Source organism: Melanerpes formicivorus, unplaced genomic scaffold, assembly GCF_026170545.1.
Source record: "Melanerpes formicivorus ecotype bairdi unplaced genomic scaffold, bMelFor1.0.p_v2 SCAF_2, whole genome shotgun sequence".
Lineage (NCBI taxonomy): Eukaryota > Metazoa > Chordata > Aves > Piciformes > Picidae > Melanerpes > Melanerpes formicivorus.
The window spans coordinates 3,929,708-3,954,709 of NW_027142354.1; the positions used below are offsets into that span (position 1 = coordinate 3,929,708).

Sequence of the window (25,002 nt, forward strand, 5' to 3'; positions counted from 1 at the left end):
AAGTGCAGGAGCTTGTCACTTGGCCTTGCTGAGCCAAGTGCTGATCTATGGGTCTTGGCCCACAGATCCAGCCTGTCCAGGTCTTTCTGTAAAGCCTTCCTACCCTCAAAAAGATCAACACTCCAACCCAACTTGCTGTCATCTGCAAAATTCCTGAGGTTGCACTTGATCCTCTCATGCAGATCATTGACAAAGATATTAAAGAGAACTGGCCCTGGCATTTGAGCCCTGGGGAACACCACCTGTGACCATCAACCAACTGGATTTTACTCTGTTCACCACCACTCTTTGGACCTGGCCATCCAGCCACGTTTTTTTATCCAGTGAAGCATTCACTCATCCAAGCCATGAGCAGTCAGTTTCTCCAAGAGGATACTGCAGGACACGGTGTCAAATGTGTGGATAAGCAACATTCACAGCCTTTCCCTCATCCACTAAGAGCATCACCTGGTCATAGGAGATCAGGTTCATCATAAACCTGCCTTTCATAAACCCACACTGACTGGGCCTGATCACCTGGTTGTCCTGCATGTGCTGCCTAATGGCACTCAGATATGCTCCATAACCTCTCCTGGCAGCAAGGTCAGACTGACAGGTCTGCAGTATCCTGGATCCTCCTTCTGGCTCTTCTTCTAGACAGTGATCCCATTAGCTAACTTAAAGTCAAAGGATTCCATCATCATTCCTGAAGACTGACTTTTGCAGCAGCTATGGGTGATAAGCATCAGAACTGAGTACAAAATTTGTCTTGGAAAGAGACAGCCAAGACAGATTTCCATGTGTTCCCTAAGAACTCCAATATAGGTCTCTCCAAAAACTACTGAAATTCAAATTCTACTTTTCACTCTTCCACAGGTTTTTCCTGTGCAGCCATCTAGAAGTAAATACACAATCAGTCTGTTCTGCCCAGTTCCTTTGGTACTTTATAGGAGGCTGCTGTAGCCTACACCTAAGGCACAGTGAGTCCTACTGATAACAACGCAGAGTAGCATTTGTAAAAGGTAGAGGTTTGCCCATCTCTCATTTTTCTCCCTTGATATTCTCTTTCATTTGTTTCTGCAGCTTCTACTCACTGTTAAGTTTTTGTTACCCTAATGATGAACACATCAACCTGGAGCTCCTATTACAGGAACGATCTGGACACAATGGAGCCTGTCCAGAGAAGAGCCATGAGGATGATCAGAGGGCTGGAGCACCTCTCCTGTGAGGACAGACTGAGGGAGTTGGGGCTGTTCAGTCTGGAGAAGAGAAGGCTCTAGGGAGACCTAATTGTGGCCTTCCAGTATGTGAAGGGGGCCTACAAGAAATCTGTTGAGGGACTTTTTAGGGTGTCAGGTAGTGATAGGGTTAGGGGAAATAAAACAAAACTAGAAATGGGTAGATTCAGATGGGATAAATTGCCCTGTCTCAACTGCTGCACCTCCAAACATAAACTTCAACACTACTCAGCTACCTAAAAGCCAACATAATGAACTAAAATACACCCCAAAATGGAATACACTGCAGTTCTGAGGGATGATAATGCAGGCCAAAGATACTGAGTGCAGTTTGAAGTGATATTACAGCAAATGACATTTGGAAATGTTTTATGATATGACATTAGTTTAGGAGGAGACTGGATGGGATGCTTGGTGCCATGGTTTAGTTGATTAGATAGTGTTGGATGATAGGTTGGACTCGATGATCTGAAAGGTCTCTTCCAACCTGGTTAATTCTATTCTATTCTATTCTATTCCATTCCATTCCATTCCATTCCATTCCATTCCATTCCTGTGATCTAAGCATCAATTCTGTGTACATATTAGCAGCTTTCATCACACTATTTACAGTCACCCTGAGGAGCATAAGTTGACATGGATCTTACTATAAGTACCTGTTGCATTCTGAAACAAAACTACAGATTACCTTATTTTAGTACTAACCTGTGGTTTTGTGTTGATACTGGTTATTCCAACACTCAGATTCTCAAGCAGTATCAGTAATGCACAGAAGTCTTTGGGATTGAATGTGGAGGTTTTGAATGCAACAATTCATAGAATCACAGAAATGTTAGGGGTTGGAGGGGACCTCAAAAGGTCACCAACCCCTATCACCAACCCCCCTGCCAGAGCAGATCACACAGGAACACATCCAGGCAGGTCTTGAATATCTCCAGAGAGAGACTCTGGACTTCAGAAGGAATATTCTGACAAAGCCAGGAAACTTTGCACCGTTTAGCTAGCATTAAGGTCAGCTGAAAATATCTCTAATTCACCAGGCCTGACTAAAACATGAGGTTTGCCTGAGCAAAAGTGTCCATCAATATGGTTTGTCTTCACATTTTCCCCAGCTGGAATGTCAGATTTCTAACAGCAGAGTATGGTGAGTCACTGTGGAAGATGAAATGGGGTACATGCTGGAAATCTTGCAACTCATATGATTAACAGTAAATGCAGTAACCACACCAGTGGAACACTGGAACGGGGTGCCCAGGGAGGCAGTTGAGGCCCCATCCCTGGAGATATTCAAGGTGAGGCTCAACAAGGCTCTGGGCAACCTGATATAGTTGAGGATGTCCCTGCTTACTGCAGAGGGAGTTGGACTAGATGACCTTTGGAGGTCCCTTCCAACCCAGACCATTCTATGATTCACCCTCAGAAGACACAACTACTTTCCAGAGGAAAAGGAACACCTCATATAGCAATCTGTCAAGTTATTTGGGGTTTTGATTTGGAGAGGGAGTTGTTTGTTTTGGAAAGGTGGGTTTTGTCTTTGAACAGGACTGCTGCTGTGGGCAATGATTTGATTTGAAGCTCTGCTAGGGAAACTTATGCAAATCTAACTTCGACAACTTAAGAAGGAAGTTATCCTGTCTTGCCAATTACAAGGTTTTAATACATTTACCTCTCTTGGTGATAAAACTCTGTTGATCACTTCTTGCCAAGCCAAACATTCTCAGGTGCCCATTTTTGTAATTAAGCTTCTAAAATTAACCTCAAAAAACTCTTGTGCTTTTTAATCTTTGTAGCAGGACCATTGCTACTGCCTCCTTGCAGATGAAGCCCTGCTTGTACTCATACTGATAACATGATCTTAATTTGTCCTTGGCATCAAAATAGTACTGTGTAATAGCTCTTCCCTCATTCCCAGTCCATTTAAAACACAAAGAGCAACAAAAAATAAACAAGCTCTAAAGCATTTACAGCCCTGCTCAAAAATAGCTTTTTCCCCACACCTTAACAGTCTTCTAGAAACCTTCTGATCATGTTTTCCTGTTTGCCAAGTGCTATTCACAGAGTCATAGAATGGTTTGGGTTGGAAGAGGCTGATGATGGTCTCTTCTCCCAGGCACCCAGTACCAGAACAAGAGGACACAGTCTCAGGCTGCGCCAGGGGAGGTTCAGGTTGGATGTTAGGAAGAAGTTCTATACAGAAAGAGTGATTGCGCTATGGAATGGGTTGCCCGGGGAGGTGGTGGAGTCGCCGTCATTGAAGGTGTTCAGGAGGAGACTTGATGGGGTGCTTGGTGCCATGGGTTAGCTGTTTGGGTGGGTTGGATTGGTTGATGGGTTGGACGCGATGATCTTGAAGGTCTCTTCCAACCTGGTTTGGTTTATTCAATAAAGACCTCCAAATGTCATCTAAGTCCATATCCCCATCAGTGAGCCAGGGCATCCTCCACTAGATCAGCTCCCTCACCCTGTCCTCATAGCAGAGATGTTCCAGGCCCCTGATCATTTTTGTGGCCCTCCTCTAGACCCACCTCAGCAGGTCTATATCCCATCTGTGTTGAGGGGCCCAGAGCTGGACACAGTGCTCCAGGTGAGGTCTCACAAGAGTAGACCAGAGGAGCAGAATCACCTCCACCACCTGCCCGGGGAGGTGGTGGAGTCACCATCGTTGGGGGTGTTTAGGAGGAGACTGCATGGGGTGCTTGGTTGCATGGTTTAGTTGATTAGATGGTGTTGGATGATAGGTTGGACTCGATGATCCTGAAGGTCCCTTCCAACCTAGTTTATTCTATTCTATTCTCTCTCCATCTGATAACTACGCCTCTTTTGATGCAGCCCAGGATGCCATTGGCCCTCTGGGCTGCAAGTGTGCATTGTTGGCTCATGTCCAACTTCTCATCCACCATTATTCTTCATGTTAAGTCTGGACACTTCACTCTAAGTGAGGGTTACTTCCTCTTCCACCTCGAAGATGTTTCACCAAAATAATAACTTTTGGAAAGTGTTGTTTTGTTAGGTTAGGTATATCCCAGAATGAGAGAAGAAGGAGACTGTTCATTTCTTACCACACATTTATTTTTCAAAGGGAGAGCAACAGTAGTGAATGACCACCTGGAGTACTGCCTCCAGTTCTGGAGCCCCTATTACAAGAGGGATCTGGAGGTGCTGGAAGGTGTCCAGAGAAGGGCCACGAGGATGATCAGAGGGCTGGAGCACCTCTCCTAGGAGGACAGACTGAAGGAGTTGGGGCTGTTCAGTCTGGAGAAGAGAAGGCTCCAAGGTGACCTAGTTGTGGCCTTCCAGTATCTGAAGGGGGCCTACAGGAAGGCTGGGGAGGGACTTGTCAGGATCTCAGGTAGTGATAGGACTAGGGGGAATGGAATGAAGCTGGAGGTGGGGAGATTCAGGCTGGATGTGAGGAGGAAGTTCTTCACGGTGAGAGTGGTGAAGCCCTGGAATGGGTTGTCCAGGGAGGTGGTTGAGGCCCCATCCCTGGAGGTGTTTAAGAGCAGGCTGGATGAGGCTGTGGCCAGGCTGATCTAGTGTGGGGTGTCCCTGCCCATGGCAGGGGGGTTGGAACTAGATGCTCCTTGTGGTCCCTTCCAACCCTGACTGATACTATGATACTATACTATGACAGGTTAGACAAAGTCTGAGCAGAGTCAAGGAAAGACATCAAGGTAAACAAACATGAAATCAGAGGTGGAGGAACAGGCAAGAAAACGCAAAGGAAAAGTGAGAACACAGAAGTGGTTGTAGAAGACTGTATTTTTCAGACGTCTAATAGGAATTTTTGCTTCCTGGCAAGTCCTGATTATAGGAGGGTAATAGGACAAAGATTAGAGTCAATACAGCTGAGCAATATGATCAAGTATCGTTCCTTTGTTGTTCCAGTAGTGCAGGTCTATGGTGCAAGCATAGCACAGTAAAGTAAAGCGTAGAAGAAGAGGAGACAGGAAAGGCAGAAGTGCATAGCAAGGGAACTGCTACAACTTATATAAACTCAGAGTGCCTTGTTGGCCTGGCTTCATTGGTTCCCTCTGAGTGACCACACATCGCACTGTTACAGATTATTGGTCCAACTACTAATGACACAACGAGGTTGTTGATGCAGGTGCTTGTCCTGTTGTTCCAAGATAACTTTCCATGTTTATAGCTACCAGTGCCCTGTTTTAGTTACATGCTGCAGGCACAGCACTGTTTTGCTACACTGCTAGCTGGCTCTGCACTTATGCTGAGCATGGCCTACCACCATGGCAGGCTCCAGGCCTGCACTGCCAGATTGCTCACACTGCTCGTCGCTGGCATTGCCACAGGAGGGATGCAGGAAACTAACACCTACTTTTCAGAGAAGGCTAAAGACAAGATCAAGATGAAGAATTGAGGTCAGTTAACAAAAAGCTTTTACTCCTAACCTAACATGCACCCCCCCACAAACTATTTACTTTTTAGAGCAGCAGTCCTAAGTCACACTCTGACTATACGTCACACAAGAACAACAAAGTCCATTTTGGTGACTAGTACCATGCCTACATCTGTAATTTCCACTTACACTGAGCAGCCTACTCAAGCTCAATAGTATTTTATTCAAGATTGGAAGAGTCCACAGCAGTTGACTCATTCACAGTGGTTTATTAATACTGTTTCTTCTATTAGAAGCACAGAAACAGTATTTTTGTGTTTTTTTCCAGAGGCACTAGCAGATAGCAGTGTGTTTTTCCCTGGACTGTCACAAGTCTAGTGACTAAATTTAACATATTGTTGTGGATTAGGTACAGTAGATAGCTATGCCTCACACAGCCTCTTGCTCGCTCCTTTCAGAACAGGATGGGGGAGAGAATTGAAAGGGTAAAAGTAAAAAGCATGTGCATTAAAACCAAAACAGTTTCACAGGTAAAGCAAAAGCTGCACACACAAGCAAGAACAAACCTCCCATCATCAGGCAGGTGTTTAGGAAAGCAGGGCTCCACTTGGGAAGACAAAACTCATCACTCCAAATCATAGTATCATAGTATCAGTCAGGGTTGGAAGGGACCACAAGGATCATCTAGCTCCAACCCCCCTGCCATGGGCAGGGACACCCCACACTACATCAGGCTGGACAGAGCCTCATCCAGCCTGGGCTTAAACACCTCCAGGGATGGGGCCCCAACCACCTCCCTGGACAACCCATTCCAGGGCTTCACCACTCTCATGGGGAAGAACCTCCTCCTCACATCCAGCCTGAATCTCCCCACCTCCAGCTTCATTCCATTCCCCCTAGTCCTATCACTCCTTCATATGCTGACAAGTCCCTCCCCAGCCTTCCTGTAGGCCCCCTTCAGATACTGGAAGGCCACAATTAGGTCACCTCAGAGCCTTCTCTTCTCCACACTGAACAGCCCCAACTCCTTCAGTCTGTCCTCATAGGAGAGGAGCTCCAGCCCTCTGATCATCCTCGTGGCCCTTCTCTGGACACCTTCCAGCACCTCCAGATCCCTCTTGTAATAGAGGCTCCAGAACTGGATGCAGTACTCCAGGTGGGGTCTCACCAGAGCTGAGTAGAGGAGGAGAATCACCTCCCTTGACCTGCTGGCCACACTTCTCCTGCTGCAGCCCAGGATCTGATTGGCTTTGCGGGTTGCAAGTGCACATTGAGAGCTCCTGGTGAGCTTCTTGTCCACCAGCACCCCCAAGTCTCTCTCCTCAGGGCTGCTTTCCAGCCAGTCCCTGCCCAGCCTGGATTTGTGCCTGGGATTGCCTTAACCCAGATGCAGCACCCTGCACTTGCTCTTGTTGAACCTCATGAGGTTGGCTTGTGCCCTCTTCCTTCTCCTTCCCTCAGCTTTTATTGAAGAACATGACATCATATGGTGTGAGGTACCCCTTTGGTCCATGCGGGTCAGCTGTCCCAGTTGTGTCCCCTCCCAACTCACTGAGCACCCACAGCCTATTCACTGGAGTAAGCACTCTGTGTAAGATCTGCTCAGCAACAACTAGCACAGCACTGTTGTGCTCACAGATCTAAAACACAGGGCCCTATGAGCTGCTATGAAGAAAGTTAACTCTATTCCACTGAAACACACAATCCAACACATACTTGCTGTTTTGCTAGTTATTGCAAGCAGTGTTCTAAAAAGATACATATTGTTGAATCAATCCTTCCTGAAAGACATTTGCTCTTCCTCAGATGTAACAGAGAAATCACTGGAAAATTGATTTTTGTCAGAAGGACTAACAAGTGGAACACATTCTCAAGGTTACTTCAAATACGCTTCAGAAGGAGAGACTACCACAAGACCCCTGACGCACTCCAAACTCCACCTACGTCATGCCTTTTGGGGGGAAAACACGAGAAATATAGAATAGAATAGAATAGAATAGAATAGAATAGAATAGACCAGACCAGATTGGAAGAGACCTTCAAGATCATCGTATCCAACCTATCAACCAATCCAACCCACCTAATCAACTAAACCATGGCACCAAGCACCCCATCAAGTCTCCTCCTGAATACCTCCAGTGATGGTGACTTCACCACCTCCCCGGGCAGCCCATTCCAATGGCCAAGAACTCTCTCTGTATAGAACTTCTTCCTAATATCCAACCTAAACCTCCCCTGGCACAGCCTGAGACTGTGTCCTCTTGTACTGGTGCTGGCTGCCAGGGAGAAGAGACCAACCTCTGCCTACAACAACAAAAATCTACAAAAGATAACACACAGGAGGCCCTTTGGTGACATTGAAACCTTTTACCATCTTTGAAAGCTGCTTTAAAGAAAAAAAGTTTCTTATTTTCTGCACTACTTACCAGCTCGTTCTTGTGAGCACAAAAAACTTTATTCCTGGTGATCAACAAAGGCTTCTCCTTTTCCACAACTTCCACAAGAGATTTAATTTGTTTCTTATGAGGAAGTTCTACACAGAGAGAAAGATTGCCCATTGGAATGGGCTGCCCAGGGAGGTGGTGGAGTCACCACCATTGGAGGTGTTCAGGAGAAGACTTGATAGGGTGCTTGGTTGCATGGTTTAGTTGATTAGGTGGTGTTGGATGATAGGTTGGACACGATGATCTTGAAGGTCTCTTCCAACCTGGTCTAGTCTAGTTTAGTCTATTCTATTCTATTCTATTCTATTCTATTCTATTCTATTCTATTCATGAAGTATTTTCCCTACAGCCAGTGTAAACAGGGAAGCCTGCTGATGAGGAATTAGCAGAGGACTAGTTGCCTGGTTTCTAAGACAAATCTGAGAAAGAGGTGATAGAGCAACTTAAAAAGGAGTGCTGTGATGCTCTGGTAATAAATGTGCCACTCACGGCCAAATTTCCCCATCCCTGCTCAATTCATCTGCCTAAACAGTTCAGGCATGCCCTAAAAATGGGAAATTTTCCAAGAATGTTTAGCTGACTGTTTCAAATCACCATCTTTTCTTCAGCAGGTCAAAATAAATCAACACTTATTATACGGCTGTTTTCAATCCCCAATGCGACTCATTGCTCACTATCGAGTTACAAAATACCCAAACACTTTGGGTGCTTAAATTTACTCTGAAGCTCTTACTTACACAAGTGAGATTAAAACAGAAACAAGATGCAATAACTAATGATAAAAGCAATGAAACTGAAAGTACTTACATTAAACTTAATAATGTCATATATCAAGTACCGAGGGACAACTTGGCCATTAACCTTGTCGATGATCATTTCCTTAAAAGAAAACAAAAATGACATTTGCATTTATTTCATTAATATAGAAGAATGACAACATTTGTATACTTAGTGCAAGTACCTGTAAGAATGATGCAGTCAAACACTGGCAACAAAGGCAACAAAGTTGGTGAGGGGGTTGGAGCACAAGCCCTATAAGGAGAGGCCGAGGGAGCTGGGGTTGCTTAGCCTGGAGAAGAGGAGGCTCAGGGGAGACCTTCTTGCTGTCTACAGCTACCTGAAGGGAGGTTATAGACAGGTGGGGGCAGGTCTCTTCTTCCAGACAACCAGCACCAGAACAAGAGGACACAGTCTCAAGCTGCACCAGGGGAGGTTTAGACTGGATGTTAGGAAGAAATTCTACACAGAGAGAGTGATTGCCCATTGGAATGGGCTGCCTGAGGAGGTGGTGGAGTCACCATCCCTGGAGGTGTTCAGGAGGAGACTTGATGGGGTGCTTGGTTGCATGGTTTAGTTGATTAGGTGGTGTTGGATGATAGGTTGGACATGATCTTGAAGGCCTCTTCCAACCTGGTTTATTCTATGCCATTCCATTCTATGCCATTCCATTCTATGCCATTCCATTCCATTCCATTCCATTCTATGCCATTCCATTCCATTCCATTCTATGCCATTCCATTCCATGCCATTCCATTCCATTCCATTCTATGCCATTCCATTCCATTCTTTCTTTATTATGAAAAAGGTTTTAAAATAGGCCAAGCTTATAAACATAATTGGGGTCTCAAATGTCTTTCACGAAGCACTCAATATGAAGCCAGGAAGCTGTACTAAGGCTCCACATTCTGATGGGCAACATCCACATGTCAGTTTCCCCACAGCTTTCAAAATCACTGCTTCTGAGTGAATAATGAGCTTTTAGAAACCTCAGTGAGAGCTGCATTCCCAAATCAAGTGAGCATATTTGGAGAGCGTAACAGCGAGAAGCGAGGAACGAGCGTTAACATCCATTTTCTATGCCCAGGTTGGATATTTTCACGTTAAAAGCATCCCAGGCAGCACTGACAACTGCAATTTGCTTGAAGGTTGCATTGTGACTAAACAGCAGGGTTCCTTCAAATGGAAATATCCCAGATTCTATCTGTATTACATGAAATTAATTAACTTCCCAGATATGCTGGTAAACCCTCTTGAAGGTATGTCAGCTAGAAGAAAGCCTGTTCTAAACAATGAACATCCAAACACAAAAGTGCTTTCAGAACTCAATGGTACACACAAATATGCACAGCTTACATGCTGCTGCTTTCATCTGTCACACACAGACTTCCTATAATATCGAGTAGGCATAGTCCATTTGATAAGCTAATAAAGAATATTTAGTTTCACATATATTAGTCAGGATCAGAAATGGTAACAATCAGCCAATTCATTTTTCAGACTCAACGTCAAAGTGTTCACTTCTCTATCACAGTACCACAGTATCACCAAGGTTGGAAGAGACCTCAAAGATCATAGAGTCCAGCCTGTCACCACAGACCTCGGGACTAGACCATGGCACCAAGTGCCACATGCAATCCCCTCTTGAACACCTCCAGGGATGGTGACTCCACCACCTCCCTGGGCAGCACATTCCAATGATGAATGACTCTCTCAGTGAAGAAATTTCTCCTCACCTCCAGCCTAAACCTCCCCTGGCACAGCTTGAGACTGTGTCCTCTTGTTCTGGTGCTGGTTGCTAGAGAGAAGAGACCAACCCCTTCCTGGCTACAACCACCTTTCAGGTAGTTGTAGAGAGCAATGAAGTCTCCCCTTAGCCTCCTCCTCTCCAGGCTAAACAACCCCAGCTCCCTCAGCCTCTCCTCATAGGGCGTGTGCTCAAGGCCTCTCCCCAGCCTCATTGCCCTTCTCTGGACACATTCAAGTGTCTCAATATCCTTCCTAAACTGAGGGGTCCAGAACTGGACACAGGACTCAAGGTGTGGCCTAACCAGTGCAGAGTACAGGGGCACAATGACTTCCCTGCTCCTGCTGGCCACACTATTCCTAATGCAGGCCAGGATGTCATTGGCCTTCTTGGCCACCTGGGCAATCAATCTTCTCCCTGCTTCCCCCCCAGTTCTTGGGTCATAAATTCGCTGTATTAGCTAAGGATTTTTTGCTGCCAGTATGAAATTTAAATCTCCAAATTCACACACACAAGATAAGGCAACTGGTGAAAAATGGTGAAAACAAAATTGTGACCTGAAGAATTACCCCAAAAAGAGAACCTTGCAACAACTCAAATTAAGTCTGTTTCATTTGTTTATTGCTAGGTCAGTAGCATTTTTTCTGTTTTCACAAATCTTTTAATTTCTTTTAGAAACCATCACTTCTACCAAGTAAATCCAAACACAAGTCATAAAGCAAGACTGGCTTTGAGTCTGCAGACATAACAAACTTCTTGAACTGTACCTTGCATTGGATTGTATTTGGCTTTGGAAATAAGCAGGCAGTTGTAAAAAACATTATCTGCTTTAGAGAAAACACAAAGCTTGCAGCATTTCCATGGTTTAGTCATGAGGTCTCTGGTGACAGGTTAGGCTTGATGATCCTTGAGGTCTCTTCCAACCTTGTTGATTCTCTGATTTAAAACTAAACTAGAAGATCAAATCCATTCTCAAAAGCCACTGGGAACTGTAAGTTGCCTACTTAATATTTTGGAATCACCTCTTCTGCCAACACAATACTGAGATGGAGACTAGGATTTCACAGACAAATGCAGCCTTCAAATGTGTTGTGAATGACTAACTGAGGTGACCTCACACATCTTGAAAAATAAAGAAATAACCAAAAAATCAATGAATGAAAAATACTCCTTTGTAACAGAAGTGATTTAACAAAAGGCTGTTCTGCTACTTTCCAGTATTGAGGTAAGATAGAAACTGGTGTGCTATCAAAAGAACAGCAGAGGCAACATTGCAGTGCCTTCTATAACAAATGTTGTGACTAGCTGCAAGAACAGATGGAGTAGGTCCACATTGAGAGAGAAAGAAGGTGAAATGTTCAAACCTGGAAGTGTATATGAAGACACAATGTTGGGAGTGGGGGAAGGAACAATAGCACAAACAGAAGACAAAAAATACAGCAACACAAAAAGGAAAGAAAAAAGGGGGGAGGGAAATCCTACCCAGAATTCTTGATAACAGTTAGTAATCAGGAGAAATGGATAGCATAGCAAAAAGGAAAGAAAAATTAAACAAGAATGCTACTGTATTAAAGTAATTAGCTGGTGAAACAGCTCTGGTGAGACCCCACCTGGAGTACTGCCTCCAGTTCTGGAGCCCCTATTACAAGAGGGATATGGAGGTGCTGGAAGGTGTCCAGAGAAGGGCCACGAGGATGATCAGAGGGCTGGAGCACCTCTCCTATGAGGACAGACTGAAGGACTTGCGGCTGTTCAGTCTGGAGAAGAGAAGGCTCCGAGGTGACCTAATTGTGGCCTTCCAGTATCTGAAGGGGGCCTACAGGAAGGCTGGGGAGGGACTTTTCAGGATCTCAGGTAGTGATAGGACTAGGGGGAATGGAATGAAGCTGGAGGTGGGGAGATTCAGGCTGGAAGTGAGGAGGAAGTTCTTCTCCACGAGAGTGGTGAAGCCCTGGAATGGGTTGTCCAGGGAGGTGGTTGAGGCCCCATCCCTGGAGATGTTTAAGACCAGGCTGGATGAGGCTCTGTCCAGCCTGATCTAGAGTGGGGTGTCCCTGCCCATGGCAGGGGGTTTGGAACTAGATGATCCTTGTGGTCCCTTCCAACCCTGACTGATACTATGATACTAACTCACATGATTTGACATTTAATGCCCACCATGCAAAGTCTGTGTACAAGCAAGTCACCCAAGAAACTCCTTGTCTTAAAGAGAGATAGAGGTGCTTTGAGGGTCTGATTTATTTCCGAAGCCTTTAGAGTGAGATAAAATGCCTATTCCAAGCCAGCAGCCCTAAAGACAATGGAGATGAGTATTTCAGTTGTAGGTGTTACACTAGGGTAGGAGTTGGAACTAGGTGATCCTTGTGGTCCCTTCCAACCCTGACTGATACTATGACACTTCTATCTGGACGTGCACCTAAGGCTTAAGGACTCATTTCCTCAGTGTGCACATTCAGAGCCTTAGCTTTGATGCAAAGCTACCATTGATATATAAAACTCTGAAGACATTTCAGTGCCTGGCATTACAAGATTTTCTACCCAGTTTTCAAAAGCTGAATCTCTGGCTATTCAACTTAAGAATAATACATAGAATATATAGAGTAAACCAGGTTGGAAGACACCTTCAAGATCATCGCATCCAACCCATCAACCAATCCAACCCACCTAAACAACTAACCCATGGCACCAAGCACCCCATCAAGTCTCCTCCTGAACACCTCCAAATTAATTACAAAATACAGCCAAGAATGATTTTTAAACCTTCTCTAGAATATTCAGTTTGAACACAGAATCAATATTGTAAAGAAATCCTTTTTTCTCTACTACTTCAGTCACATATTAATACCTTTTTGACTCTATTACTAGTCAAACTAGTCTCCTTCCTCACATCTTCACATCTTTCCTTGCTCCCCTACCTCTTGTTCTCTTTTCACATCCTGACCCAGCTACCAGCAAATAAACAATAGCACAATATGCCTCCAAAGCAGAGATGACAAATTCTTGTGCTGATCATCTCCATCACAACAACATTCACTGCTCCATTAGTTACACCAACACAATTTCATCAGGCAAAAGCTGTGAAGTGATGATCAGAACGATTCAGGTTAGAAATGCTCTAACACATCATTAATTAACAGTCTGGATTCAGAATCCTCCTTGAAATTATGGAAATTGAAAAATACTTCAGGGAATAGACCTCAAAAGCAAGTTCAGAGACTACTGGGAAAATGCAGTACTTGAGAACTGCTCGCATTCAAACTCGCTCCTTCTGATCTGTGCAAATCTGACACACTACTCTGAGACCATAGTTGAGATCATTTTTAGGTAACTAGAAACTTAAAACCACTCCCATGGCAGGATCACAGAACACAAAAGTATCTATAAAACACACCTGCATCCATGCATTTCCTTTTATAGAGCCTAGGCAGACTTAGCTTGCTTAGCCTAGAGGAGACTCAGGGGTGACCTTATTGCTCTCTACAACTACCTGAAGGGAGGTTGTAGACAGGCAGAGGTTGGTCTCTTCTCCCAGGCAACCAGCACCAGAACAAGAGGACACAGTCTCAAGCTGCACCAGGGGAAGTTCAGGCTGGAGGTTAGGAGGAAGTTCTACAGAGAGAGCGATTGCCCATTGGAATGGGCTGCCCACAGAAGTGGTGGAGTCACCATCATTGGAGATGTTCAGGAGAAGACTTGATAGGGTGCTTGGTTGCATGGTTTAGTTGATTAGGTGGGGTTGGATGATAGGTTGGATGCGATGATCTTGAAGGTCTCTTCCAACCTGGTCTGGTCTATTCTATTCTATTCTATTCTATTCTATTCTATTCTATTCTATTCTATTCTATTCTATTCTATTCTATTCTATTCTATTCCATTCCACTCTATTCTACTCTACTCTACTCTACTCTACTCTATCCTACAGCCACTACACTGTGTTTCAAAATTTCCACTGCTTTACCACCTGCCTGTTAGCTGCTAGTTTTTGTATGAGCTTAACCTGTGGGCTCCCAGAATAAAGTCCCATGGACAATTTCTCCAACGTAATCTGGCAAAACTGTGCTGCTATTAATCTTTTCTTAATCTTCTGGTGCTGCAGAGCACAGACTTGCAACATATTAGAAACAGCAACTGTGCTAATGGCTTTGAGTTGGACAATAACCAAAAGAACAATGCTGGACTGACAGCTCATGAACTTTGTTTTCCCCCTTCAATCACTTATCTAGCAAGCAACTTGGCCTTAAAATAATCCAAAATTTAATCACACAGCAAAAGATGTCATTTTACCAGCCATTTGCAGAATGACTTTTCTTACTGACATGATGTATGGAATCAGATCTAATCACACATCTGCTTGTTGTTGCTTTTCCTCCTGTGCTTTGCCTTTCCTTTGTCTGTTTAACACAATTCTAGTTCCTGCTTTATCTCAGGAATGAAAACAGCCTTAAAAAAACAAAACAAAAACAACCTTGTGGCAGGTTGAGGCAGATCCTCTCTTGCCTCCCACTGGGGCAGAAAAGATGAGACTCAGACAAATGGACTGCAGAAGTGATGGAAAGTTTAAATAGTATCATAGTAGTATCAGTCAGGGTTGGAAGAGACAACAAGGATCATCTAGTTCCAAGCCCCCTGCCATGGGCAGGGACACCCCACACCAGATCAGGCTGGCCAGAGCCTCATCCAGCCTGGTCTTAAACACCTATGGAAAAAGCAATGAGTGTTTTACAGAGAGCTACAAGCACAGTGACAAAAGAGATCCCAAAGCATACCCAGAAACCTCCCAGCACTCCCCTTCTCCCTACCTGAGGGTACACCCAGAGTCCCCAGGGCTCTTTTTTCCCCCCCTCCACTGTTAGGCTAATCTCAGCTGGCCAGATCTGATATTGCCCTTCCCCCTTTTCCTCTTGGCATTAGGGCTAGCCAGGCCCAAGAGGCCTTGAGGTAACTCCCCTTCCACCTCCCATGGGAGCAGCAAGGGAAGAAAGAGGAAGTGAGAGACTTTGGTGATAGGTTTATAAGGAGCAGGACATGATGGGTATGAAATACACAGCTTCCTGTGTCCACCCACTGGGCTGGACACTCGGTGCGTGGCAGCAGCAGGAGGCACCCAGCCTAAACTGCCACAACCCTAGAAATCTATTTTGCACAAAGTACCTGTCTTTGCAAACTTAAACATTCAGTTCTAAGTGATGCCATTTCTGAGAGAGACTGCAAACAAGCGGTGTCTGTACTGATAGGAAACCACACATCAATCGCAATCTCACCCACCATTTTTGGAGTACTTGGCCCTCCTAAGTCTTCAAGTGTGAACAATATTTTATGCACAAACAAAAGTTATGTAAATTTGTATTAAAATTGTTAAAAAAAAAAAAAAGGCACTTCAAGCCTAAGAATGCCTCTGCATTTTCTACTCAGCTGTTGCAAAGCTAAGCAGAGTGCCAAGAAAGTCCCTGGAAATAACTAATTAGTTTTCTTGCATGACAGCCAAAACATTTGAACAAAAGTCTATGTATTCCCTCAAATAGCAGAGAGGATGAAAAACGCTTGGCTCCTGCAGGAGTATTTCAAATTATACAGTCATCTGTAGGTAATATTCAAATTAGCTTTAATGAGCTTTGCAGAAGACTTTCTTCCACACCAGGAGAACAATCACAGCTGAAGAGCTGGAGAGGAGCACATCACCCAAGATGTAACTCATCATAGTAAGAAGTGCTTGCAAGTAATTTCAGCCTGAAGTGAACTGTAAATGCATTTGAAATTTTCAAAGACATCCACATGACAAACTGATACCAGAAGCCTTAAAGCAAGTTAACAGATCACTACATTCATGGAAATGGTTTTCATAAAAGTTTTCTATATGCTGTCATTCTAAATAAAGTTAGGAGAAATTACTTTAGTCCTATATTCTTAACACGAGTTGTTTTGCTTTATGGGACCTTTGAGGTCTCTTCCAACCTCATTGATTCTATGGCACCGAGATCTCTGTTTTGGCTTTCCTTCTTTCTCATGCTCATTAGATCAATGTAAAGGAATGCAAACTGGGTCACCTTATTCTAAACTTTAACAGTATCACAGTATCACCAAGGTTGGAAGAGACCTCAAAGATCATCGAGACCAACCTGACACCACAGACCTCAGGACTAGACCATGGCACCAAGTGCCACATCCAATCCTCTCTTGAACGCCTCCAGGGACGGTGACTCCACCACATCCCTGGGCAGCACATTCCAATAATGAATGACTCAGCGAAGAACTTTCTCCTCACCTCGAGCCTAAACTTCCCCTGGCGCATCTTGAGACTGTGTCCCCTTATTCTGGTGCTGGTTGCCTGGGAGAAGAGACAAACTCCCTCCTGGCTACAACCACCTTTCAGGTAGTTATACAGAGCAATGAGGTCACCCCTGAGCCTCCTCTTCTCCAGGCTAAACAACCCCAGCTCCCTCAGCCTCTCCTCATAGGGCTTGTGCTCAAGGCCTCTCCCCAGCCTTGTTGCCCTTCTCTGGACACCTTCAAGTGTCTCAATGTCCTTCCTAAACTGAGGGGCCCAGAACTGGACACAGGACTCAAGGTGTGGCCTAACGAGTGCTGAGTACAAGGGGCACAATGACTTCCCTGCTCCTGCTGGCCACACTATTCTTAATGCAGGCCAGGATGCCATTGGCCTTCTTGGCCACCTGGGCACACTGCTGGCTCATATTCAGGTGGCTGTCAATCAGCACCCCCAGGTCCCTCTCTGTTTGGGAGGTCTCCAGCCACTCTGACCCCAGCCTGTAGCTCTGCATAGGGTTGCTGTGGCCAAAGTGCAGCACCCGGCACTCGGATTTGTTGAATGCCATCATAGTAGAGAAAGCTACTTTAAGGGCAGGAAGTATGAACTACTTCAATCTGTAATAAAAGAATTTGTGCGATAGCACCTCAAAACTAATTAGCAAAATATGTTAACACAAAAAAAAGCAAAATTGTGCTTCCCATAGATTGAAAAAAGGAAAGAAATCACACCTATATCAGAGTAAAAGAACAGCCATGGAAATTATCATTTGGCATCGACATTAAACAAATCACAGAACCACAGAATTGTCAGGGTTGGAAGGGACCACAAGGATCATCTAGTTCCAACCCCCCTGCCATGGGCAGGGACACCCCACACTACATCAGGCTGGCCAGAGCCTCATCCAGCCTGGGCTTAAATACCTCCAGGGACGGGGCCTCAACCACCTCCCCAGCTTCATTCCATTCCCCCTAGTCCTATCACTACCTGACATCCTGAGAAGTCCCTCCCCAGCCTTCCTGTAGGCCCCCTTCAGATACTGGAAGGCCACAATTAGGTCACCTCACAGCCTTCTCTTCTGGAAACTGAACAGCCCCAACTCCTTCAGTCTGTCCTCATAGGAGAGGTGCTCCAGCCCTCTGATCATCCTCGTGGCCCTTCTCTGGACACCTTCCAGCACGTCCATGTCCCTCTTGTAATAGGGGCTCCAGAACTGGATGCAGTACTCCAGGTGGGGAGTTTATCCACTAAAAGGTTTCAGTTTTATCTCAAAGTATTTCATTCAAGTAACACTTGTACATTTGATATCATTTTCCTTTGCACTTCATGAAAGAAACTGGGGAGTAGGGGGGGATAAATCACAGTAAGATTACTTTTATGCACAATAAGAGTAATGCTGAAATGCACTATAACAGTCAAACTGCCCCTGTACACTGCACTGGTTAGGCCACACCTCGAGTACTGTGTCCAGTTCTGGGCCCCTCAGTTTAGGAAGGAGGTTGACTTGCTGGAACGAGTCCAGAGAAGGGCAACGAAGTTGGTGAGGGGTTTGGAACACAAGCCCTATGAGGAGAGGCTGAGGGAGCTGGGGTTGCTTAGCCTGGAGACAAGGAGACTCAGGGGTGACCTTATTGCTCTCTACAACTACCTGAAGGGAGGTTGTAGACAGGCAGGTGATTGTCTCTTCTCCCAGGCAACCAGCACCAGAACAAGAGGACACAGTCTCAGGCTGCGCCAGGGGAGGTTTAGGCTGGAGATTAGGAAGAAGTTCTACACAGAGAGAGAGATTGCCCATTGGAATGGGCTGCCCGAGGAGGTGGTGGAGTCGCCATCACTGGAGGTGTTCAGGAGGAGACTTGATGGGGTGCTTGGTGCTATGGGTTAGTTGATTAGGTGGTGTTGGATGATAGGTTGGACACGATGATGTTGAAGGTCTCTTCCAACCTGGTCCATTCCATTCCATTCCTTTCCATTCCATTCTATTCTATCTTTCACAAAACAATACATTAACTGCAGTTACAGTCCATGACTTGTGTAACTGAGAGAACTTCACTTATTCTTAAGAGACGCTAGGCGTCTGGGAAACAAAACACACCAGATCTGAGCCCTTCTCCCAAGCCCCACAGCCACATTTATGCATGGATCTCATAATGTGTGTGCAGCCCTGTCTTCCAGCATGTATCTATTTGTCAGCCTTACTAAACTGTGTTTTGAAACACACAAAGAAGAACAGCACTTTCCCTGAAGCACACCTAGGATTGCACCATATGGACACTGGCAAGCCATTACTTTCTCAAGGGCCTTAGAAAGAGCAGTGGGGGGAAAAAAAAGTACCAGGCTTTTTATCTCAGCACTATGGAACCTAATGTATGTTATTAAGAATACTATTATGTATGTCATTAGGAAGCTGCCTGGCTGATGAGGCTCCTACCAGACATGACAGCTTGTGCAACCACTTTTGAGCTGACAGCAGGGCATTTCTTGAATTATGCTCTGAATTTTTCAGTGAATCAGAGGTGGTGGAACATAGTCCATTATTTTCTCCTCTGTCCCTGAGACACTGCATTGTTCCTTGCGATAATTATCCTCCCAGACTCAATTTATACATATTGCACATAGAAATGTGTGCTCAGGAAGACAGATCACTCACAGAAGGGTCACTTCATGAAAGGCACTGACAACAAAGGCCTGAGAAAGGAAAGAAATTTAACAATGACAATATGGTCTCTGTATTGGAAAGGTGAATTAGGCTTCAGAAGACCAATACAGAAGAGCATTTCAGATACTCAGCATTTCAGCAGGTAAGAGTGACAGAAACGAAGAGAGCCTCCAATGCTACTGTAACATGGCAGGAAACTCTGTCCATCTACACTGACAGGTATGCAGTGTAAGAGCTAGTTAAGTTCTTCTGCTTCTGTGAAATAGGAAGGTCAGGAAAGGAATAGTCTTTTCTTGTGGCTACTGTTCTGAAAAGCTTACCAAGAACAGCACAGGCCAGCCTGCAAGCATCAACTACAGGAATTTCACAGCTTGTTTTACAATTAACTTGAAATGTTCACCAGCAGGTTACCATAATTGAAATCAGTATTGCAACTTAGAAATCCTTTTTAATCTTACACAAATACACTAAGCCATTTCTAAATCAGACAGCAATTCAGATAAACTGAAAACAAACGAGGCAAGCAACGACATGTATCCACAAAAAATCTATCAAAAGATGATGAAAATGTTAGCAAATGTCAGAATATTGACATTCACCAGCTCAAACTGACCACCAAAACATAAAGCTACAACTAGAGATGAGGCTCTGCAATAATTTCCTGAGCTTCTCTTCAAGCCTTTTCACGTATTCAGAGACTGTCACCTCAACACCTTGCTTTATTTCACAGACAAACAGCTCCCCCCAGAGCAGCCATCACTGCTATTCTGTAGATAAGAAATGACTTATGAGGTATGACTCCCATATTCATGTTCAGCCTACCATCGACTGGGATCTAGGAGTACTGGTTGATGGTAGGCTGAACATGAGCCTGCAGTGTGCCCAGGCAGCCAGGAGGGCCAATGGCATCCTGGCCTGCATCAGGAACAGTGTGGCCAGCAGGAGCAGGGAGGTCATTCTGCCCCTCTACACTGCACTGGTTAGGCCACACCTCCAGTACTGTGTCCAGTTCTGGGCCCCTCAGTTTAGGAAGGAGGTTGACGTGCTGGAGCATGTCCAGAGAAGGGCAACAAAGTTAGTGAGGGGCTTGGAACACAAACCCTATGAGGAGAGGCTGAGGAAGCTCGGGCTGCTTAGCCTGGAGAAGAGAAGACTCATGGGTGACCTTCTTGCTCTCTACAACTACCTGAAGGGAGGTTGTAGATAGGCAGAAGTTGGTCTCTTCTCCCAGGCAGGCAGCACCAGAACAAGAGGACACAGTCTCAGGCTGTGCCAGGAGAGGTTTAGGCTGGATGTTAGGAAGAAGTTCTACACAGAGAGAGTGATTGCCCATTGGAATGGGCTGCCCGAGGAGGTGGTGGAGTCACCATCATTGGAGGTGTTCAGGAGGAGACTTGATAGGGTGCTTGGTTGCATGGTTTAGTTGATTAGGTGGTGTTGGTTGAAGGGTTGGACACGATGATCTTGAAGGTGTCTTCCAACCTGGTTTATTCTAATTCTAATTCAGCCAATGACTGGACAGATATTGCCCCTGAAATCCTCTGACTCACTGATCCAGGCCCCAAAACGTGGCCCTGCTCCTAAGTAAAAGCAAATGACACTTGAATTGTTACAATCATTCTGCAGCATGCTCCTTACCCCATCCAGAAGAGTATTTGTTAGATGTGTGCGGAGATCTTTGCGGAACGGAAACTCCAGATTAGACACATGAAAAATAGAATTGTCTCTGTCAATCATGTAAACTTCATTCTTCCCATCAATCAGCATCATGTACCTGCAAAGGCAATGTTAAAATATTATGCTTAAAGGCATAGCCTCTAAATATCTACTGGTTTGATTTATATTAAGCACGGAAAAAAATAAATCAATCATGACAGACTTCATTAAAGAAAAGCATTTTAGAAGGTATTTTTTAGAGGTGAAACTTGAAACCTGCTGCTTCAGGACAGTAGATAATGTAGTTCAATGCAATTATCACAAAGACAGCATTTCAAAGATAAAAGTTCAGAATACATATACATATACCAAAATTTTGTTGTGTACAGATAAAACAATGCCTGAAAAAACTGTTACAAATAACACAAGCTTTAATGCTGTATGAAACACAGGAGGATGATAAAGCTAGACTCAGTTAAACCCCATGCAGTGCTACAGGCTGGGGTCAGAGTGGCTGGAGAGCAGCCAGGCAGAAAGGGACCTGGGGGTACTGGTCGATGGTAGGCTGAACATGAGCCTGCAGTGTGCCCAGGCAGCCAAGAGGGCCAATGGCATCCTGGCCTGGATCAGGACCAAGTGTGGCCAGCAGGAGCAGGGAGGTCATTCTGCCCCTGTACACTGCACTGGTTAGGCCACACCTCGAGTCCTGTGTCCAGTTCTGGGCCCCTCAGTTTAGGAAGGAGGTTGACTTGCTGGAATGAATCCAGAGAAGGGCAACAAAGTTGGTGAGGGGTTTGGAACACAAGCCCTATGAGGAGAGACTGGGGGAGCTGGGGTTGCTTAGCCTGGAGAGGAGGAGACTCAGGGGTGACCTTATTGCTCTCTACAACTACCTGAAGGGAGGTTGTAGACAGGCGGATGTTGGTCTCTTCTCCCAGGCAGCCAGCACCAGAACAAGAGGACACAGTCTCAGGCTGCACAAGGGGAGGTTTAGGCTGGATGTTAGGAAGAAGTTCTATACAGAGAGAGTGATTGCCCATTGGAATGGGCTGCCTGAGGAGGTGGTGGAGTCACCATCACTGGAGGTCTTCAGGAGGAGACTTGATAGGGTGCTTGGTTGCATGGTTTAGTTGATTAGGTGGTGTTGGATGATAGGTTGGACACGATGATCTCAAAGGTAGGTCTCTTCCAACCTGGTCTGGTCTGGTCTATTCTATTCTAATCTGTTCTATTCCCTATTTGGTGAAATGGGATTTGTTCATTAATGAGGGGGTTTGGTTGGTCAGCTGGGTTGGTTGTTTTGCTTGTTTACCTCTAAAAGGCTACGTTCATGTGCCTAATGTCAGGTTTTAAGTTTTACCCAGATGACACTTGAAGCTTTCTCAGCAGCAACCTTGCAGACTGCTGAGCAGTATGTTACTGAATATTATTTGGATGTGCCCTGACCAGATATATTTTAGTAAGTTAACTGAGGTATTTGCACCTGTATCAGAACTGAGAGAGCACTTCTGGTCAACACCACATAGGCAAAGAAAGAAGAGCAATGACTTCTCAAATACATCCACTAGGAACTAAAACAGCACACAGGAGCTCAACTGTCATGTATTATATTGCATGCTGTGAACACTACTTGCTATTACAGCTGTACACTTATTACTAATTATCTCTATTGTGTGAGCACCCAAAAGACCCAATTAGTAACCAGGCCCCATTGAATTAGATTCTATGCAAGTACACAAGATGACATGGTCCTGTATCAGATGGCTCAATCTGAATTCAGGACAAGTGAATAACAGAGCAAGAGTGGAGCAGTATGAAGAGCAGCAACAGAATTGCCCATTCACTTCTGGTAACTATACAGGCAAGCATGGAACTGTGCCTGAGTCACAAACATAACCTCTCCAAACTGCCAATCCAACCACAACAAAACAGCCAGTGTCCGCTGCAACAACAGCTCTGACCAGCGAGTTAAAGAGAAAAGGGTCATGGTGTCCACACAGATTAATGTCAGAAGCTGATAAAACACCTAGTCATAGAAATGTTACCATCCAAAGTTTCATTAGAAGCTATTTCTTCCTCGCTTCTGGTCCTGAGGCAAGGGCCGTTATTAATTCTAATTGGACATTAGCATTAACAGGCTAACTCAGGAAAGAGGATGAGAATTTCATTAGCAAAGAGTTACAGCTCTTGGCATTAGGCAAGCAGCTCTCCTTACCACCTCCCAGAGTATTCATAACTTTAAGCTTTAAACTTTAAAACATGCCAACCACCAAATACCATTTTGGAAAAAGTCCTTCTTCACAAACCAATTATTTTTAACACACCTAAACAAAGGCAGCGGCACCAAGGCTCATTTGCCTCCACATATACTCATAGGATCATAGTATCAGTCAGGGTTGGAAGGGACCACAAGGATCATCTAGTTCCAACCCTCCTGCCATGGGCAGGGACACCCCACACTACATCAGCCTGGCCACAGCCTCATCCAGCCTGGGCTTAAACACCTCCAGGGACGGGCCCCCAACCACCTCCCTGGACAACCCATTCCAGGGCTTCACCATTCTCATGGGGAAGAACCTCCTCCTCACTTCTAGCCTGAATCTCCCCACCTCCAGCTTCATTCCATTCCCCCTAGTCCTATCACTACCTGAGATCCTGACAAGTCCCTCCCCAGCCTTCCTGTAGGCCCCCTTCAGATACTGGAAGGCCACAATTAGGTAACCTCGGAGCCTTCTCTTCTCCACACTGAACAGCCCCAACTCCTTCAGTCTGTCCTCCTAGGAGAGGTGCTCCAGCCCTCTGATCATCCTTGTGGCCCTTCTCTGGACACCTTCCAGCACATCCAGATCCCTCCTGTAATAGGGGCTCCAGAACTGGATGCAGTACTCCATACTGTGTTCATGCAGTCCACATCAGGTGGGCCCAAAAATATATGTTAGAAGAATGAATTTATTAAGCTTTCCTTTTTAGTTTGTTTATTGATGGTGGCAGATTTTCAGGTGCTTTTGGTTGGGGATTTTTTTAGCTGACTTGAGCTACACTGAAAATGAATAGGTAAAAACTGAGGTTTCTCTTTTAGGTGAATTCAGTATTTTCCAACAGTTAATTTTAAATCACATTTCAGGAAAATATTATCTAAGGCAAAAGAAGGGAAACGACTTGGTCTCCCTCAACTTAGTTATTCAAAGTCAGGAACAAGAACAGAACTGTGTCTCCCAAGCTCCAAATCCAATACTGCACTCAGCAGAGCATACAGCCTCTATCCTCTTTCCCAGCTTATTAGGATTCACAAAAGCAGCTTTGAAAACACTCCCTAACACACAGCCAGCCTAGTGCTTGCCAAAGCACATTTACACCGAAATTGATCTCCTACAAGTTCACAGGAGTTTTGCCACTGACTTCAACTTTATGATGTGCCTTACCTATGTTTAATTTATTTCCCTCAGACAGAATCCCAGCAACTGTCCCAGGAATAGGGTTACATATGTTAATCTTGTACTTTATATTCATTACAAAAATCTTAAGGGTACTTTTAAAACATGGCACAGCTTCCTCAAACTTTCAGACTGTATCTTCTGAGTTCAACACAACTAATTTGGGGGGGGAAGTCTTCAAGTATCATAATATCATAGTATCAGTCAGGGTTGGAAGGGATCACAAAGATCATCTAGTTCCAACTTGCCTGCCATGGGCAGGGACACCCCACACTACATCAGGCTGGCCACAGCCTCATCCAACCTCGCCTTAAACATCTCCAGGGATGGGGCCTCAACCACCTCCCTGGACAACACATTCCAGGGCTTCACCACTCTCTCCTCACATCCAGCCTGAATCTTCCCACCTCCAGCTTCATTCCATTCCCCTTAGTCCTATCACTGCC

The 25,002-nt window shown here is 45.0% G+C and overlaps 1 protein-coding gene across 1 annotated transcript in view; it reads right to left on the bottom strand.

The window, feature by feature from the left end:
• Window positions 1–25,002, bottom strand: part of RNGTT (RNA guanylyltransferase and 5'-phosphatase) — a 319,301-nt gene that overhangs the window by 224,110 nt on the left and 70,189 nt on the right. Inside the window, exons 9-10 of the mRNA XM_068149390.1 lie at window positions 21,105–21,240; window positions 8,826–8,897 (exon numbers count right to left, since the gene is read on the bottom strand). Coding sequence (XP_068005491.1) covers window positions 8,826–8,897; window positions 21,105–21,240 — 208 coding nt within the window. The remainder of the gene's footprint in view (window positions 1–8,825; window positions 8,898–21,104; window positions 21,241–25,002) is intronic.